Source organism: Mobula hypostoma, chromosome 6, assembly GCF_963921235.1.
Source record: "Mobula hypostoma chromosome 6, sMobHyp1.1, whole genome shotgun sequence".
Taxonomy (NCBI): Eukaryota; Metazoa; Chordata; class Chondrichthyes; order Myliobatiformes; family Myliobatidae; genus Mobula; species Mobula hypostoma.
Genome location: NC_086102.1, coordinates 133139841 through 133160561, shown reverse-complemented (window position 1 = coordinate 133160561; position 20721 = coordinate 133139841). Strand labels below are relative to the sequence as shown.

General features: G+C 41.7%; 1 protein-coding gene across 9 annotated transcripts in view; it reads left to right on the top strand.

The window, feature by feature from the left end:
* The window catches only part of als2b (alsin Rho guanine nucleotide exchange factor ALS2 b), a 142242-nt gene that overhangs the window by 98082 nt on the left and 23439 nt on the right, over nucleotides 1–20721 (top strand). For all 9 annotated transcript variants that reach the window (XM_063051770.1, XM_063051774.1, XM_063051766.1 and 6 more), the window contains 3 exons: nucleotides 10605–10716; nucleotides 18707–18784; nucleotides 19609–19742. In XM_063051770.1, coding sequence (XP_062907840.1) covers nucleotides 10605–10716; nucleotides 18707–18784; nucleotides 19609–19742 — 324 coding nt within the window. The remainder of the gene's footprint in view (nucleotides 1–10604; nucleotides 10717–18706; nucleotides 18785–19608; nucleotides 19743–20721) is intronic.

Genomic DNA, 20721 nt, shown 5'->3' with positions numbered 1-20721 from the left:
TTGGATTATTCTGTTTTCATCCTCTCCCTTGACCTTGCTAATGTGGGAGACCCCACTAAAAGCATTGCCTTCAGGTGACCTCTTGATCATTTAAACATACAAGCTCCTCCACCATGTGTATTCTCGGAATGCAAAGCAACGTTTACTGAGGAAGTGCTGGAGTAGACCTGAATCCACGAAGCTCAGGCTCTGAAGTTGCTACTGACTGATGGCTATTAAAATTTGCATTTCATGTTAAAGATTGATGCTGCCTGACAATGCACACAACAATATTGTTATATTGCACACAACAATATTGTTATACAGTGCAACCACACTGGTCTTGGTCACTGACTTCTTCCCACCTTTCTCCCCTTTCTACAGAATAATTGCCACTTTCTGAAGGACTCTATTTTTGTAATGCTAAACTAGACTTGGAATAGTGTGCCTTTCTTACATCCTTTGTTCCTGATCACACAATGAATCACACAGCCACGCTTAATCATAATTTATTCTCTGACAACTGGGTTGAGTTTTAAAGCATTCAGTCTGAGAGCAGCACATCAACAATTGGAAGATTGGAGTTCAATTCCTGCCATTGCCTGTAAGGAGTCTGTATGTTCTTCCTGTGACTGTGTGGGTTTCCTCCCATGTTCCAAAGATGTGTAGTTAACGTTATTGAGTTGGGGGCATGCTGTGTTGACACTGGAAGCATGAGGGCACTTGTGGGCTGCCCAGTGCAGTCCTTGCTGATTTTTGATTTGACACTCTGCATTTCACTGTATGTTTCAATGTACGTGACAAGCAAAAACCCAATCTTTCTCTCATCTTCATAAAATACTATATGAACAGAAGGTGTGTTCAGGACACTGCATTGTCTCCTGGTTGCTCAATTCATTGTGGTTGATCTTGATGTGGGTAAAGTTCTTCTGAAACTTAGTGACACAGGACAAGATAGGACAAAGTCAGCGTGGTTTCCTTCAGGGAAAATCTTGCCTGACGAGACTGTTGGAATTCTTTGAGTAGGATAGATAAAGGGCATGCAGTGGATGTTGTATATTTGGACTTTCAGAAGGCCTTTGACAAGGTGCCACGCATGAGGCTGCTTACCAAGTTAAGAGCCCATGGTATTACAGGAAAGTTATTGGCATGGTTAGAGCATTGGCTGATTGGTAGGAGGTAGTGAGTGGGAATAAAAGGATCCTTTTCTATTTGGCTGCCAGTGTCTAGTGGTGTTCCGCAGGGGTCGGTGTTGGGATCGCTTCTTTTTATGCTGTTTGTCAATGATTTAGATGATGGAATAGATGGCTTTGTTGCCAAGTTTGCAGATGATAGGAAAGTTGGTGGAGGGGCAGGTAGCGTTGAGGAAACAGGTAGGCTGCAGAAAGACTTGGACAGATTAGGAGAATGGGCAAGAGTGGGAAATGAAATACAATGTTGGAAAATGCATGGTCATGCATTTTGGTAGAATAAATAAATGTGCAGACTATTTTTTCTAAATGGGAAGAAAATCCAAAACTCTGAGATGCAAAGCGGCTTGGGAGTTCTTGTGCAGAATACCCTAAGGGTTAACTTGCAGGTAGAATCAGTGGTGAGGAAGGCAAATGTAATGTTAGTATTCATTTCAAGCGGTCTAGAATACAAGAGCAGGGATGTGATGCTGAGGCTTTATAAGGCACTGGTGAGGCCTCACCTTGAATATGTGAACAGTTTTGGGTTCCTTATCTAAGAAGACTTGCTGGGAGAGGGTTCAGAGGAGGTTCACAAAGATGATTTTGGGAATGAAAGGGTTATCATAGGAGGAACGTTTGGTAGCTTTGGCTCTGTACTCACTGGAATTTAGAAGGATGGGGGAGTTGTGGGGATCTCATTGAAACCTTTTGAATGTTGAAAGGCCTAGACAGTAGATATGGAAAGGATGTCTCCCATGGTGGGGGAGCCTAGAACAAGAGGGTCCATTTAAAACAGAGCTGTGGAGAAATTTCTTAAGCAGAAAATGGTGAATTTGTTGGTGCAGCCAGCTGTGAAGACCAGGTCATTTGGCGTATTTAAGGCAGAGCTTGATAGTTTTTTTTTGATTGGACACAGCAACAAAGAATACAGGGAGAAGGCTAGGGAGTGGAGGTGAGGAGGGCATAAAGGTTCAGCCATTATTGAATGGTGGAGCAGACTCAATGGGCAAAATGGCCTAATTCTGCTCCTAGGTCTTATGGAAACCTTATCCAATGCCAATCAGGATCCTGGACATGGTTGTGATCTTTGCTGCTCTAACCCAGTCTGTCACCACACCAGGTAAAGTTGTTGGTCAAAAGGAGGAAATGCACATGTTCATTTCTCCTCAGTAAAATCTCTTTTACCATCCATCCTTCTCCTACGATTGTAATATTTCCAGTTCACTCACTCCCCTGTCAGTAGCCACTTTATGCATGAGCCAGACAAAGGGTTAAAATTTGCTCATTTGCAAGTATCTCATGTAGAATAAAATCAGTGCTCTTGAGCTGAAACTTCCCTAAAATAGAATACACTTCACATATGATTATTTCTTGGTAATAGTAACGGTATGAATATCCACACTCTGATCTTTGCTACCCCATGCAGCCAAAGAATTGTATCCAGTGATTGTCGATATCTCCCTGCCCCCATGCAGGAAAACTATTGGTATTTGGTGTAGGAGTATGATGTCAATAAGAACGAGACAGAGACAATGGTAGTAGGATTGGACGCTGAGAAAGCTTTTGATTCGGTTAGTTGGGCATTCCTATACAGAGTGTTAGGAAGATTTGGCTTTCAAGAAAAGTTTATTAAAGTAATTCAGACTCTATATGACAGCCCTACAGCCCGAATTAAGATAAATGGGGACCTCTCTGACTCCTTCATCTTAGAGAGAGGCACTAGACAGGGATGCCCAATTTCTCCTCTCCTTTTTGCACTATGTATTGAACCACTTGCCCAACTAATAAGACAGAGCGAAATCGTAAAAGGTATCAAGGTGGCAGGGATTGAACAGAAAGTGGCGTTATTCGCAGATGATGTTTTGGTCTATCTGAGTGAACCAGAAAAATCATTTATAGGATTGTTTACACTGTTGGATGACTTTGGGAAAATATCAGGTTATAAAATAAATGTAAAGAAAACGCAGGTTATGTCCCTAAATTATACACCATCCAAAACATTGCAGGATACATACGATCTTAAGTGGGAAGCTAAATCATTAAAATATTTAGGAATAACCCTGCCGAAGGATCTTTCAACACTGTCACAGGTAAATTATGGGCCATTAATCTCAGAGATAAAAGCAGAAATGCATAGATGGAATCTTATCCCCTTTTTAAGTTTAAATTCAAGGATAAATACCATAAAAATGAATATTCTTCCTCGGTTATTGTATCTTTTCTGTACTTTACCGGTGGAGGTGGATGATAATCAATTCAGGGAATGGGACAAATGGATTTCCCGCTTCATTTGGCAAGGAAAGAAACCTAGAATTTGATATAACACCTTACAGTTAGGGAAGGAAGGAGGAGGTATGGTTCTTCCTTGCCTGAGAAATTATTTTTATGCCTCACAGATAACCCCTCTGTTATATTGGTGTAATAGGGAATATAAGGCTAGATGGAAGGAAATAGAATTTGGATTAGTTGACAGTTTTCCTCTACAGGCCTCAATAGCTGACAAAGGATTGATGGCCCAGTTGGAAAAATTTAAAAACAGTTGGATAAATATTACATTAAAAGTATGGCAGAAGGTGGTTAATTCATGTGGAATTAATAACATGCTAAAACTCTTTAGATGGTGTGCATATGATACCGAATTCCTTCCCAACAGAGGAGATAAAAGATTTGAGCTACGGATAAAGAAAGGTCTTACAACCTACCTCTCATTTATAGATAAAAGAGTATTACAAAAGTTTCCAAATCCTGCAGGACAAACATGGCCTAGAACATAATGACTTTTTTAGGTACCTTCAAGTATGAAACTATGTTAACCAGAGTTGTAGATATACAGACCTATCAACAGTAGAATTAGAATTTTTCAAGATTCTGAATTCGGCTTGCAGTTCAATACCTACTAAATCAGTTTCTCGATTTATATAATGCACTCTCCCATGCTAAAAATGTAAATACACGGTATATTAAAGAGAAGTGGGAGAAAGAAGCGGGGTTGGTACTTTCAGAGGAGGCTTGGGGGAAAATCTGCAGCTTTCAATGGTCCTCGACTAATTCTTTGACTTGGAGAGAACATTGTTGGAAAAACATTATAAGATACTTCAAGACCCCATATCAGGAAAAATATAAAGATACAAACGTGATGTGTTGGAGAAGGTGCGACTCCAAGGAGGCAAATCATTTTCATATTTTCTGGGATTGCCCTAAATTAAGTCTATATTGGGAAGGTATTCATAGAACATTAGTTAAGGTACTTAGGTCCCAGATACCTCTGAACTTTGAGACGCTCTATTTGGGGCATGTATTGTTTCTTGAACAGAAGGAAGATACAAAGTTGCTGCAGGCCCTCTTAGCGGCAAGTAAGAAATCAATCACTAGAAAGTGGCTAAATCCAATACCACCTACATTAGAAGATTGGCACGAAATTATCTTGGAAATATTTTAAATGGAAAAGTTGACTTACTCCCTGAGAATTCAAAAAGAAAAATTTTATCAAATCTGGAATAAATGGATTGAATATATAACCCCAATGCGAGCAGACTTTAGATGACTCTCCTAATGATTTATACTGCTCTTCTCATCAACACAGTAATATTGCTAACGTAAGCACCCGGAGTCTAAATGTCTTTTTTTTTGGTTTTCTTTTGGGAAAATAGAGAATTAACACAAGTAAAGGGAAGGATTTGGGAAAGGGATAAAAAATGAAAAAATTAAGTAAATAAGTACATAGGGATTGGATAATTATGTCTGCGGGCAGGAGCAAGCATGAACAAACTAGGATATAAATACCTACAATGGTTGTTACATAGGCTTATATACAACATTTTGGACCAGTGGAAATGGTTCAGAAGAGTTGTATGAAAACTATTATTACCATTTTTCTTAACAACTAATACCATTACTTAGCCTAATAGATTAGAATTACCACAGTACATTATTATCTATTTAAGTGTCTAATTTCCTTTTATATCATCTCAATGTGTACTTAATGTATAATTATAGTTTTATACATATAAAAAAAATGGAAAAGGTTATATGTGTGAAAAAAGTATATGATATTTGTGAATTCCTTATCCAAATAAAAATAAAATTTAAAAAAAAAGAGTATGATGTTAAGTCAGTAGAAAATACCTGATATGCAGGATTGTCTTGATCTAATGTTATTGTCCAGTGTATTTGCTTAACATTAAGGAACTGCTGGGAGTTGGAAGAAGCTCTGTCCATCTCTTGTGTTCTAGATTAATTGCTGTTGAGTGTTAACAAAACTGGAATATTATTGCCAAAGCTAGTTCTTCCCAGCCCATGTCCATTAACTTCTTGAGTGTGCTCAAAGGATAGAAGATGAAGTTGTGTTTGTATAGTTTATATGTGGTGAAGTAATTTTGAAATGTAATTGTTGTAGATTCAGAAAGCTCATGGCCAATTTGTGTAAGAACTCCCAAATGGGTCTTGTGCAGAGAGGACTGAATTGCAATCCTGAGTAATGACTTTAAAGTGAGGATGATCAGTGGAAGTTTACTAATGAGTATTGAGAGGTTATAGTTTTTTTTTTAATGAAACATTTTATATTGATATTTTCTATATCTTAAATTTCCTGGCAATGTTAATCACCTGTACCATGGGTCACTGTTTATTATCTGGTGTCTGTAAATATAAACCATTTGAAAGCTGTTGGGAACATAGATTTGCATCTCCCTTGATTAGGCAAATACATATGGAACCTGCTTAAATGCAGCTTCAAATTTTCTAATTTATTTTGGTACAAGTACTGTTTTTTTTAAAAAACACTAATCAGAATGAGATTTATTATCATCGTATGTCGTGAAAGTTGTTTTGTAGAGAAATACAGTGCAATACATAAAATTAGAGTTAAAATTAAAAATTCTGTAAACATTTACTGTAATGCTTTGTATATGGAGAGGGTATAACTGGTTAAAGGAATGAATGGGAAACTGAAGGCTTTAAAATGGAGATTTGGAGTAATCAGAAATAAGAGCTGGAAATGAAAAAGAGGGTGAGAGAGGAGTTCAGAGTAAGCAGTATGATGCCTGTGACCCCCTATTATATTCTGAACAGTTGCATACAGGAAATGCTCCCCACATGCTTGAGGATCTATTGGTGTGCCAACTGAAGTCTCCATGTCTGGCTTTGTAGGTGGTGTCTGCACACAACAACAAAATTTGGTAGTGTAATCAGCAAGAGAGCATCTTGAAGTAATGAGGGATTTTCCAGGAGTTTGAGCAGAAACTTGTTCTGGTGAGGATGCCTGTACTGTGGAGGTCTGAACTTGAGTTATATGTACAGTCCAAGGGTGGGTATGGGAGACCACACAATAGCACATTCAATGATTAGGGATACACTGATGTCAGAGTTGCCAATGTTAATGAACAAGTGAAAAACCTTTTACAGGGGAGAGGGATGTCAAGGTCCAATGCTACAGGAAGGAAAGGGGTTGAGGTTCTAAGGAGGGGACTCATTCTGATGCCAAATGAATAAGAAGTTAGATGTTTCAAATTCTACAGTAACTCTATTTTTCTCCTGTAAAATTGGAATGGTAATTGCTGGAATGTGAGAGGAAAATGTGGTTTTGTGGAATTAACTTGGACGAATCTCCCAAAAAGTGATTGGACATGATGCCCTGAAAATGCAATTCTATGACCTCAACAGATGTGAATCTCCAAGTTATTTCTAGTGGTGCATCTTGTATGGGAGGGGCAAGAAATGAATGGAAGTTGCTGTGTGGCTGAGAGATGGTGCAGGAGAAAAGATTGGATTGAGTTTCTTGGGGTGTATGTGTACATACTTGTACGTACGTATATGCACACGTGGACCATCCTGGGGCAGGAAGAACATTCACATAAGTTGCACTCGGCTGGCTGGGCCCAATTAGTTTAATTTTCACATTAAGGTGCCCTGAGTACACAAGTCCTCTTTGGGAATGTAACTAGTAGTTTGTGGTTGGAATTAAATTATTTGGTTGTGGGATGAAACTGGGCTAACTAAAGAGTAGAGAAGTCCTTACTTTCACTTAATTGCTCACCTCCTAAACACTCAGTTCCCTTGCTCCTTTGAAACTTGGGTCACTGGAAAATGTATTATTTTGCAATGCAACATTTTTAATGTTACTATCTTAATATGAATAATATTCCAGTAGTTTATAAAATCTACTAGCCTGGTTCCACAAAGATCCCAGTATGCCAGATTAATGGAATATAGAAAACTGGTGAACTTCTGGCATCAGTTGTCACATGAGGGTATTAGCTAATTGTCCTGACTCCAACCTGAGTGTGAATGGGGATTTGAAATTGTTTGAAGTATATTTAGAAGGAGTGGAACAAGAATATGAGGAAGTCGTGGTGTGGACGGTAGCATTGCTCAAAAATACTGTACCATCTCTGGAAGTACAGTGCATTGAAGAATCTCTTTGGCTGACAGTTTGGAGTGGAAGAGATGCTGACTGTAAGCATTCCCACAAGGGTGGAAGAAAACGCACTTGAAGCTAGAGCTTTTCAAATTTTTTAAAAAAGTACTCTTAAAAATATTCTGGCAACCTAATCATCTCCATCTTTTCTTTCCTCTTGGGACTCTGCTAATTGGGTTTCTAAGCAAAACACAGATGTCTCTAATCAAAGTTACATGTGACATTCTGAGCATGATAAACTATCTTCTTGCCTTTTTTTTTGGAAGCATACCAGTAAGACTCATTGTTCAGCTGAGTGGGATCTTCCCAGAGTATCAACTGCTGTCTGAGAACCTACAGCAATGCTTCCACTTTGGGAGGTCTAGAGGCTATCTTTGCAATAGAAATGCCCTTTCGTTTATAGGAATTTCAACTTGGAGCAAGTATAAATTCTACTTTGCTGTAGAAAGCCACAATTTGAAATCTGGTTCTGGGTTTTTCCCCATCAGCATCTTAAGCCTTCATTGCAAAGAATACCCGTGACATAGGCTTTTTATCCGATTGCACCCCATTCCTGACAACTGCCTCAACTTGAGATTAATTATTTGCACCTTCTGCACCAATTGACCCTCCATTACAGAGATCACATTCTCCCACTATAGTAATATCATAGATGGGCATAGAAGTATAGCAGAGCAACCAGCCATCCACACTATTGTCTAAGCTCCATGCTGGCCTTCTCCCCCTCCTGTTCAAATATTTCTGCATGCATAGCTTTGCATTCCTTTCTCCTTCACCTGTGTTAGTTATGCCAACAAGTCAGTGTTGAGTTTCCCCCATTCTTGCCAGACTCAGGATCAAAATTTTGACCTTAGTATAGTCATACTTTATTGATCCCGGGGGAAACTGGTTTTTGTTACAGTTGCACCATAAATAATAAATAGTAATAGAACTATAAATAGTTCAATAGTAATGTGTAAGTTATGCCAGTAAATTATGAAATAAGTCCAGGACCAGCCTATTGGCTCAGGGTGTCTGACCCTCCAAGGGAGGAGTTGTAAAGTTTGTTGGCCACAGGCAGGAATGACTTCCTATAACGCTCTGTGCTGCACCTCGGAGGAATGAGTCTCTGGCTGAATGTACTCCTGTGCCCACCCAGTACATTATGTAGTGGATGGGAGACATTGTCCAAGATAGCATGCAACTTAGACAGCATCCTCTTTTCAGACACCACCGTGAGAGAGTCCAGTTTCATTCCCACAACATCACTGGCCTTACGAATGAGTTTGTTGATTCTGTTGGTGTCTGCTACCCTCAGCCTGCTGCCCCAGCACACAACAGCAAACATGATCGCACTGGCCACCACAGACTCGTAGAACATCCTCAGCGTCGTCCAGCAGATGTTAAAGGACCTCAGTCTCCTCAGGAAATAGAGACGGCTCTGACCCTTCTTGTAGATAGCCTCAGTGTTCTTTGACCAGTCCAGTTTATTGTCAATTCCTATCCCCAGGTATTTGTAATCCTGCACCATGTCCACACTGACCCCCTGGATGGAAACAGGGGTCACCAGTAACTTAGCTCTCCTTAGGTCTACCACCAGCTCCTTAGTCTTTTTCACATTAAGCTGCAGATAATTCTGCTCACACCATGTGACAAAGTTTCCTACCGTAGCCCTGTACTCGGCCTCATCTCCCTTGCTGATGCATCCAACTATGGCAGAGTCATCCGAAAACTTCTGAAGATGACAAGACTCTGTGCAGTAGTTGAAGTCCGAGGTGTAAATGGTGAAGTGAAAGAGAGACAAGACAGTACCCTGTGGAGCCCCAGTGCTGCTGATCACTCTGTCAGACACACAGTGTTGCAAGCACACGTACTGTGGTCTGCCAGTGAGGTAATCAAGAACCCATGATACCAGGGAAGCATCCACCTGCATCACTGTCAGCTTCTCCCCCAGCGGAGCAGGGCGGATGGTGTTGAATGCACTGGAGAAGTCAAAAAACATGACCCTCACAGTGCTCATAATCTGTTCATCATTAACTGATCTCTTCCTGAAGGTCATCCATATTGTTGTTATCTCCAATTTCATACTATTCTGTCATTTCATTTACCAAACTCTGGAAGTTTCAGTTTGCCCAAAACTCTGGTGCCAGAGCGGTCCGAAGTATGTTCTCAATGTTCTATCATCCTGTCCTCACTGACTTACAATCCCATTCTATCATTTAATTCTGCCTGTCTAAAATTCCCGTCAGTACACTTGTATTTTTTCTTTGTAGCCGATCCCTCACTGCAATGCTTATTTCAGACTTTCCCTACCTTTCTGCCCTCTCTCAACACCCACCACCTATCCCAGATGTCACTCTGTATCACTGAACATCTCTAATTCCCTCTGCCCTGCCACTGACATTGCTGAACTCACCATAAAGTTCAAATTCACTGATCTGATCGTCCTTTTTAGAAGTCGTGCTTTAAATTATGACAGACCTCTTTTGACTTGCTATCCATTTATTTGGCAGGCTACAAATTTGTGAAGTAACGATGAATGTTTTCTCATGCTAGAAGTGCTATTTATAGTTACAAGTCTTTGGGTGACAATGAATTATGATGCACCACTGTTTTTCTCAGCTAGAGTTCCAAATCAGACTTTCATTATTGGGAAGCGCAATGAATTGTAAAAACAGGCCATGTAATGATGCTTCCTTGGTAATGTAGGTTCATTCTCGCACTAATTAGAAATCGTGTTTTTATGTAGTAAGGGACTGCTAGGTGTGGTGAGTTTGGCATTAGAGGAAGACCTAGATAAAATAGATCTTATAATTCTGTGCTTGCATTGCTTGTTCATGCTTCCCCTGTGCTGCCTGCTTCTCTTTGCATGATTTTCAGTGTTTAAATCTTTTCAAAGTACTCAACCAAACGTGCATCTACCTTTCCTCTTTCATGTGCTGATAGACTTGTGTGCTGTTCTATTGAAATCCTTCCGAATGTCGCCAGAATTTGTTCATCTTCAATTCCAATTCACAAATTTGCTTAAATTCCACCCCCCCCACCCCCGCCGGCTACAGAGGGGAGAAGTACATGGGCATGTGGTTGGATGACACTCGCCACGGGAATGGAGTTGTGGTCACTCAGTTTGGCCTGTACTATGAAGGCACCTTCAGCAATAACAAAATGATGGTGAGTATTTCTTTGTATTACATGATAGACAAAAGTTTCTGCACTGTTAACAAGCTACCCATTCCTAATCATTCCTACCAGAGCAGATATCCAAGCTAGCTTTTTTTAAACTCATCACATCTCAAACCATGTGGTAAAGATTCTTGATCTCAGTAAGGGGTATATTTGATTCAGTTTTTAGAGTCTTATTCTCAGAGGTCAATAAAAAGGAAGCATCTGTGGAGAAGGAACAGATTATTTGGATCATTGACCCCCCAACAATCGGGTAGCTATGCATGGCCAATTGATTTGCAATACTTCTAATAAATATTTGAAGTTGGGTGTATTTGATGTTAAAAGTAACTAAAATAGAATGTACAATGAACAGGGGTGGGGCAGATACAGTTTATTGTGTGTAGTAATGCATTGTGGAAGAAAAATGGGGAAGGGAAGTGGATGAGATATACAACAGAATGATACAAAAACGTGAGATTCTGCAGGTGCTGGAAATCTTGAGCAACACAGTCAGTCAGCCTCGGGTGTGGGGGAGGAAATAAACAGTCAACATTTTGGGCTGTGACCCTTCAGGACTGGAAAGGAGAGGGGCAGAAACCGGAATAGGGTGAGGGGAAGGAGTACAGAGACCAGGTGAGGCCAGAAGTGGAGAGGGGGTCCATGAAGTAAGGGGCTGAGAGGTGGGAGGTGGAAGGGGTAAAGGCCTGAAAAAGGAATCAAATAGGAGAGGACAGTAGACAATAGAAGAAAAGGGAGTTGCAGGGGGTGAGGGGGTGGAACTGGAGGGGTGAGAGGGTAACCAGAATGGAGAATGGAAAAAGAAAAGGATGGAGGGAGGAAAATTAGAGGAGTTTGAAAAATCGATGTTCATGCCATCCGGTTGGAAGCTACCCAAATAGATGATGTGTTGCTTCTCCAACTTGAGTTTAGCCTCATCGTGGCAGTATGGGAGGCATGGTAGCCCAGCAGCCAGCTTAACAGTTTGCAGCACTGGTGATCGGGTTTCAATGTCTGTAAGGTTGAGGAAGTGGTGGGTATGCTATGTTGGTGTCAGAAGCATGGTGACACTTGAAGGCTGCCCCCAGTACACAAACCACACATTTCACTGGATGTTTTGATGTACATGTTGACAAATCAAGCTAATCTTTAGAGGAAGCCATCGAGAGACTTGTCAAAAGAGGAAGAGGAAGTGGGATTGAAATGGGTAGCCACTGGAAAATCCTGCCTTTTGTGGTGGATAATGCCAAGGTGCTCGACAAAGCAGACCCCCAAAGCAGGGGCAAGTGTAGTACTTGCCATGCTTGCAGGGATCAGTGTAAGGAGGGAGATCAGTGGGGAAGAACGAGTAGTCGGGGGAGTCGCATGGAGTGATTCCTATAGAAAATGGAGGAGGAGAAGGCAGGGAAAGATGTACTTAGAAGTAGGGCCCCTTTGGAGATTGTGGAAGTGATAAATTATTGCTAGATACAGAGGCTCGAGAGGTGGTAGATCTGGGAGCAGTTTGGAAGGCACGGAGTAGGTACACCCCAAAGACAAAGTAATATTCTAAATGGAAGATGAGGCAACTGCAGCTGATAAGGGAAGTCAAAAGACAGCATCAAGGCAAAAGGGAGGGCATATAATACAATGGATTTTGGTTAATTGGGCCAGCTGGTTATTTGGGACAACTCTTAAAGGATAATAACCAATTGAGGAAATGGCCGGGTTTCCCTTTGTTTATTTGGGATACGATGCCACTTAATTGGGACAGGAGACTGTTGCTGTATGGTTTCTAACTAGCGTCAGTCATGTGTACTTGTGTGGCCATTAGACACTACATTGTGCTTCAAGCGAGCAGTTTTTAAAATGGTGTCAGTTGCCTGTGCATATTTTCAAAAGGCAGTGATTTTTGTTACTGATAGTTGGTGAGAACTATGTAGTAAGACAATTCAGAATTTAGAAGCCCGTGGTATGTCAGGAAAGATAGTAACAATGGATAGAGCATTGGCTGACTGGCAGGAGGCAAAGAGTGGGAATAAAGGGCCTCTTCTAGTTGGCTACTGGTGCTTAGTGATATTCTACAGTCAGTGTTGGGACTGCTTTTCACATTTTGTCAACGATTTAGATGACGGGCAGGTTGTGTTGAGGTAGGGAGTCTGCAGAAGGATTTGGACATATTAGAAGAATGGGCAAAGAAGTGGCAGATGGAATGGTAAGGTCATGCATTTTCATAGAAGGAATAAAAGTGCAGACTATTTTCTAAATAGGGAGCAAATTCAGAAATCAGAGTTGCAAAGGGAAATGCAAGATTCCCTAAAGGTTAACTTCCAGGTTGAGTCAGTGATGAGGAAAGCAAATGCAATGTTAGCATTCATTTTGGGAGGACTAGAGCACAAAAGCAAGGATGTAATTCTGAGGCTTTATACAGCATTGGTCAGACTGCACTTGGAGTATGATGAGCAATTTTGGGTCCCTTGTATAAGAAAAGATTTGGAGCGGGGTTCAGAGGAGGTTTACAAAAATGATTCTGGGAATAAAGGAGTTAATGTATGAGGAGCATCCTGTACTTGCTGGATTGTTGAAGAATTTGGGGTGGGGGGTGGGGAATGTCATTGAAGACTAAGAATATTAAAAGGCCTCGATAGAGTGGATGTGCAGAGGATATTTCCTATAGTGGGTAAGTCTAGGACCAGTGGGCACATTCTCAGAATACAAGGATGTCCCTTTGGAACAGGGGTAAGAAGGAATATCTTTAGCCAGAGGGTGGTGAATCTGTGGAATTAATTGACAAAGACGGCAGTGAATGCCAAGTCATTGGGTATACTTAAAGCAAAATTGATAGGTTCTGGATTACTAAAGGTGTCAAAGGTTACAGGGAGAAGGCAGGTGAATGGGATTGAATGGGATAATAAATTTAGCCATGAGAAATGATGGAATAGACTCATTGTGCCAAAGGAGAGAATTAGGCCATTTGTCTTATGGTAAGCAAGGACAAGTGGAATTCTATCCCTTTTTTTGATAGCGGGTGGGTAGGGCTTGGGCAGATGTGCATGAGGGCAGTTTCAATGATGGTGGAAGGGAAACCCCATTCTTTGGGGGGTGGGGGGGAATCTCAGATGTTCTAAAATGGAAAGCTTCATTTGAGAAGAGATGCAGTGGAGACAGAGGAACCAAGGGAAGGGAGTAGCATTTTTTTAAACAAGTAACAGGATGGGAAGAGCATATAGTCAAGGAAGTTGTGAGTATCACTAGGCTTGTAGAAGATGTCAGTGGATAGTCTCCATCCAGAGATGGAGATAGATTGAGAAAGGAGGAGAAAGGAGGAGAAGTTGGAGGCAAAATTGAGCTCAGCAGGAAGCAGCATCAGTGCATTCATCAATAGGACAGAAAATGTCAGAGTGTTGCCATTGTAGAGTTGGAACCTTCTCTGAGGACCGCCACCTTGTCATGGTGGAAAGGATTGTGAGTTACTGAGATCCCAAGACTGATGCGATCCGGAGCCCAGCCCCTGACGGGGTCATCCATGGTGGTAAGGTCATGGGAGTGATCCAACAAGAAAGACTTCACCGTTGGAGCTGATGGAAGATGCTGATGCATCCCAATGCCAGTGAAGGTAGAGGAAGGCAGTGACAGTGAAGGATACCCAGTCGACTTGCATTTCATGCCACTGGACCCTAGCCCCAATCTGTCAAGTCTGTGGTGGCTGCCTGTGCATCAGCCTGCCCACATTCAACAAAGTCACACAAAGCCGTTCTCCATTAAGGGAGTTCACCCTAACGGATTAAGCCCCATCTCAAGTGGCAAAGGGGTCAAAATTGTGAGGTAGCTTTGTACAACCAATAGAAAATGCTTTGGGAGAATATCATACTCTAATCTTGTGATAGTAACAAAACATGAAACAAGGACTGTTCAGAATCGGGTTTAACATCACTGGCATATGTCATGATGTTTTGCGGCAGCAGTACAGTGCAATAAATAAAGCACTGAATTACGGTAAATATATACAGTAGACAGTCAACAAGACACTAAGGACCTTCATCAAGAGCTCAATGGGCCATTGGAGGACAATGCTAGAAGTTAAGTTAAATACAATAGCACAGGTGGCCATCAGATGTAGCACATACCAGGGTGATGCACTATCTCCACTGCTGATATACACAGGCTTGTACCCTCTTAGGCAGACTATCTCAGAGTGGATATGGGTACAGTTTCAAGAGTGAAGTGACTAGCAGGCACCTCCTATACATGGATGACAGCAAGCTGTATGCCAGAAATGAGAGAGATATTGACTCACTAATCCACCTGACAAGGGTGTGCAGAAGAGACATCAGGATGTCATTTGGACTGGAAAAGTGCAGCCGGATGGTAGTGAAAAGAGGCAAACTCGTCAAGACAGATGGAGTCGAGTTACCTGAAGGCCACATACAATACCTGGGGATCCTGCAGTCATGTGGAAGCCATGATGAGATCACAAGGAAGGCTGCAACATCCAAGTACCTCCAAAGAGTGAGACAGGTCCTAAAAAGCCAGCTGTTTGAGTAAATAGGATCAGAGCCATCAATACATGCACCCTATCAGTCATCAGGTACCCAGTTGGAATGGTGTTCTGGCCAAGGAACAAACTGGAAGCCACTGACATTAAAACTACTAACAGTACATGGAGGATTCCATCCAAAGCCCAATGTTGAGCCACTGTACACCTGCCCAAATAAAGGAGGACAGGGACCTGGAAGTGTCAAGGCCACAGTCCTGGAAGAAATGTCAAACATCCATGTGTATGTCAGGAAGATAGCCCCCAAGGACGACCTGCTGGGAAAATACCTCAGACAGCAGGCGGGGATCTGGAAATGGAAGTGGGTGAAGTTGGGAAGCCAGAGGTCATAGCAGGACAGGCCATTGCATGGGATGTACCATCACCAGGTATCAGAGGTGGCTGACATAAGGAAGTTCTATCAATGGCAGCACCAAGGGACAGCACAGAGGCTGCACAAGAACGGGCGCTGAGCACACGAGCAATAGAAGCAGGGATCTATCACACCAGACAAGACCCAAGATGCAGACTGTAAGGAATCTGCTGAAACTATCCAGCACATAGTAGCAGCGTGCAAGATGCAGGCAGGGACAGCATACACTGAATGGCACAACTAAGTTGCAGGAATTGTTACAGGAACATCTGCACTGAGTATGGATTGGGCACTCCTAAATCCAAATGAGAAACACCGAGAAGGTAGTGGAGAATGACAGAGCTAAGATCCGATGGGACGTCCAAATACAGACTGATATGCAGGTACTGGCCAACCAACCAGACATAGTAATACTGGACAAGGACCAGAAGAAAGCAATAGTAATAGATGTGGCAGTCTCAAATGACAGTAACATCAGGAAGATGAATAGGAGAAGCTGGAGAAATACCAGGGCTTGAAAGAGCAGATAGAAAGGACATGGGAGGTTAAAGCCAGAGTAATCCTAGTGGTGATAGGAGCACTTGGAGCTGTGACACATGGACTGGGAAAGTGGTTCCAACAAATCCCGAGAACATCTGTGATCTTGGTCCAGAAGAGCAAACTACTACGAACAATGAGGTTACTACGCTAAACCCTCAAGCTGGCAGGCCTCTGGTAGAGGACCTGCAATTGAGGGAAAAATACTCATCACCCCATCCCCCCAAACCCCTTATGGGTGGTGAGTATGTGTCTCAGTGAGGTAGTATCTTAAATGGGTTCAGTGTCAATTCAGAAATCTGATCGTGGTGGGGGGAAAAGCTGATAAAACATTGTGTCTTCAGGCTCCTGCACTACCTCCCTGATGATAGCAATGAACAGGCGGCATGCCCTAGGTAATGCCCTTGAGGATGATGAAGATGCTTTTGATGCTGGGGAGGCTATTGCCCACGGTGGAGCTGATTGAGTTTGCAACTTTCTGCTGCATTTTCCGATCCTGTGCAGTGACTCCTCTATTTCCATGTAGCCAATGATAAAACAGGCATAGCTGTAGCCCAAGTGAATGTCCGTGGCTACACCTTCGGTTTGGAGAAAGTGGGAGGAGCTGAAAGGGAAAGTCTTTCAGCCTGGAGGCCAAGTCTGTATGTACATTTAAGGTGGATGTTGATTTAATTTCTTGATTGGTCAGGGCATGAGGGGATTTGGAGGGGGCGGTGGAGGCAGGAGATGGGGGCTGAGAGGAAAAACGGTTCAGCCATTATGAAATGGCAGAGCAGACTCAATGGGCCAAATGGCCTAATTCTGCTCCTATATCTTATGGTCTAAACTGTTGCGGCTGAGGACCAGTTCTGCCAGAATGGAGAAGGGTGGTGGTGGTTCAGGTGAACAGGTCAACTCTGTTGTCCAGAAAGAAGGCCTTCCTGATGGCAGATAGAAATGGTATAGGGGATGGACATCCATTGTGAAATAGGTGATCCGGGCCAGGGACAATGGGCCAATCCAGATAGTCATGTTTTTGGACTTTGGGTAAGAGAGAAACAAGAGTCTGGGGTATGGGGACTGTGGCAGTGGATGGGAAATCTGCAGAATCAGAGGGTGGGGATAGTGCAGGAGACTATGGCCTGGGACTCTTTGGTGGGGTCCAGTGGGGAAAGTAAGAAGAGTTTGAGAGTCTCAGCAAGGTAGTGGTCAATCCTTTAGACTAGAACAATGCCTCTTTTCCCCCTCCCCTCACCCCTTGTCTGTGGGTTTGATGGAGGGGTAAAAATGATGGCACAGGAACAAGCACTTCAGCCCACTGTGTGCTAACCAGGATGCCAATTAAACTAATCTCTGACTCTCTGAAAGGTGTGGGTGAGGGAGAATGCAAGGGCTCACATATAAACTTTCCTGAAAATGTGGGCAGATGGATAAAGTTGCAAAGAAACTCATTAGCATATTTGAACTTTTGTACTCCACTTTGAAAACTTGAAGCAATACGAGAAAATTGTATAAAATATTTTCAGGATCGGTTGCAAGATTAAGGAAGCTGAGGTGGGTACTGAGGTTATCTCCAATAGAGTAGGAAAAACTGAAGATTATTTAGCAGTTTCAAATTGATAGAGAATTTTGAAATTAATACAAATTATTTGTGATTCATTATCTTTTCATACTGTTAGGAAGAGATTGATGGAAACATCTTAGCTTTCGGGAAAGTTAAAGCAGAGTTTCTTATTCTTGAGAGGAATTAGTCTGAGATTTGGAAGTGAATTCTGAGGAAATGACCCTTAGTGCATAGAACCCTGACCCAAACTGGACTTGGCTCAGTTGGCATCATATCTCCACTGTCAGCTATATAATGACTGTGCCGTCAAACTCCTCTGTCAAGTTTTTTTTATGTTGACCCATGATTTGCCCTGTTAGTCACACCACTAAGTATTACAGGATCCCCTTGTAGTGCAAATATCACATTTAAGCCAACGGCCTGGAGTCTGTGGCAGTAGGAGCTCTTGGGACTTGTGGTTGATGAAGTTTGAAGTTGCCTGTAGGTCCCATGCTTTATCATTGCCTCTTGATGCAAACAGCAGAGGGATGAAGCATGCCAATTCATTGACAACTATACTTTAATCTGAGCTCAGAAAATGTATGTGATTCTATAGTAGAACATGGCAGGATGAGTGAGTATTTGACAGTCAGTCTATCTATGCTTCACTCCTTTCTCTTGGGTTGTTACCTACTTCTACCCGAGGGGAATGAGGAACTAGAGGGCACAGGTTTAAGATGAGGGAGAAGAAACTTGAAGGAAATTTGAGGGTATAGTTTACATAGTGGTGGATATCTGGAACAAGCTGCCAAGGAAGTGGTGGAGGCAATTGTAGCATTTAAAAGGCTTCTAAACAGGGATAGGAAGGGTTCAGAGGCATATGGGCCTGAAGCAAATGGGTTCAGCATTGGAGTTGATCAAAACAGCCCAATTCTGTGCGATACAATTCTCTCATTCTATATTTATGGTTCTACATTCCAGTGCCCATCGAGAGTTTCTCTTTTTTTTAAATTTTAAACTGACCAATAATTGAACGCTCACTTTACCTGCACAGGGCAATGGTATCCTGCTGTCTGAGGATGACACCAGCTTTGAAGGAGAGTTCTCCGATGACTGGATCTTAAATGGAAAGGTAAAATGATCAACTATAGATGCAGATATGAAGGAGCTGACATTTACTAAGGGCTAGAGACTGAGGATAATGGCAATGAACTCCAAATGGAAAGCAGTGACTTGCAGTGTTCCGTTATGTTCACGACATGGATAACACAATGGAAGGCAAATGACAACTATGTACGTAAGGCCCCCGGATGATTTTTTTTAAACTTGCAGACATATGGTAGTCTTCTGACTCGGTGAGATAGATTACCATTGTCCTTGCTTGGCAATTTTGAAACATGATGGTGGAACGTGTTTAAGTTTGCATTGTGCCATACTGAATGGGAGGGAAAGAAAAGCAAGGATTTTGCAGGTCTGCATTGATCCAAAACACCTGACTGCTAAATCCAGGTCTAATTAATATTTCAATGCAAGAAATCCTAACTTGTGCACATAGTGATGTCACTTGAGTCTGAGAAATGAAAACCAGGAAATGCTCACTCAGCAGGTTAGGCATTATCTGTGGAAAAAGAAACCATTACATTTCAAGGCTAAGTTAAACTTAGAACCAAGAACTTTTTGTCTCTGAACATTTCAGAACATTTTAACTCATTCCTTTTTCTGAATGTTGCCTTACCAATTGAATTAACTTACCAATTGAATTAACTTACCAATTGAATTAACTTACCAATTGAATTAACTTACCAATTGAATTAACTTACCAATAAATTCTATATTTGATTTTATTCCTCGAATCTGAGAAAATATAGGGTAAACTATGATTTGTACCTGAAAATTTGATTACTTGTAAATAAACATGACCTCTTTAGTGCTAAAAATGATGTTTTTTACCTGCAGGGAGTTCTGACCATGGCAAATGGTGATTACTTTGAGGGAACTTTCAGCGGAGAGTGGGGAGCAGGGATTAAAGTTGCTGGAACGTACTTCAAACCTAATTTATATGACAGTGACAGAGAGAAAGCCCGTGCATTGTAAGTAGTAACAGTTTTGGAAAAGCCTTGTATTGGCCAGCTGACACTGTCTGGATTCTCTTCTGATAAGTTGACCTGAGGCCTTAATTGAAGCCTTGCAAGAAATCCCAGAGCAGGCCATGTGTATCTATTCAGTTCTCACTAAGTGATGAAACAGCTGCAGATAGTGACGTGTGGTGACAAGAGTGATTATTTTGTAGCACAAAACTCATTTAGTAGCATCTCTACAGTAATCTTTTCCCATCAATTTCTCTTTTCCCCATCAGAGAGTATCAACTCCTGGTGGGAGTTCCTGCGGTATTTTTCTGAAATAGCCATTCATATTAACTTTTGGTGCCAGGTTTTGAGGAGCAGCAAGCTGTACACAACTCTATTACGAGCCACATGGATCCAGCAAATGGGGTTCTTCACGTTGTGCAACCTTTCAAGTTCTATTTCAATGCTGCCATGCTGTAACATAAGGGAGTCAATTAAGCAAAACTCTGTCTAGTTGCCATAACAAGAGGATGCAAGGACAAATCTAATTCCTGCTGCCCCAATTGATGAGTTTTTGGAAAGGGAATGGGTTCATGCGCATCATGTCCTTGATAGCTATTTATTTATTCATTGCATAGTCATAGCCAGCCCCAATTTTCACCAGTAAATGAAAATCAAAAAGCTTATTCTATCACAAACACTCTTTGTTCGACACACCCTTTTCCTCCACTTGAACTAAACTTGCATCTTCCTCTTTTCCAATTCTAAAGGTCGCAGAGCTGAAAAGTTAACTCCTCTCTCCACAAATGCTGAGTTTATTTTTAACAATTTCTGTTTTTGTTCCCAGTTCTCAATATTCACCTTGTCTTTGAAGTCTCTAAAGTATAGGAACTTTCAAAGCTGTCTCACTCGAGATGAATTCCCCATCTGATCAAAATGTTGAATGTGATTCTAGAGAAATGTATGAGGTTAACATCCTTGTATCTGTTTCACTAATTTAAAG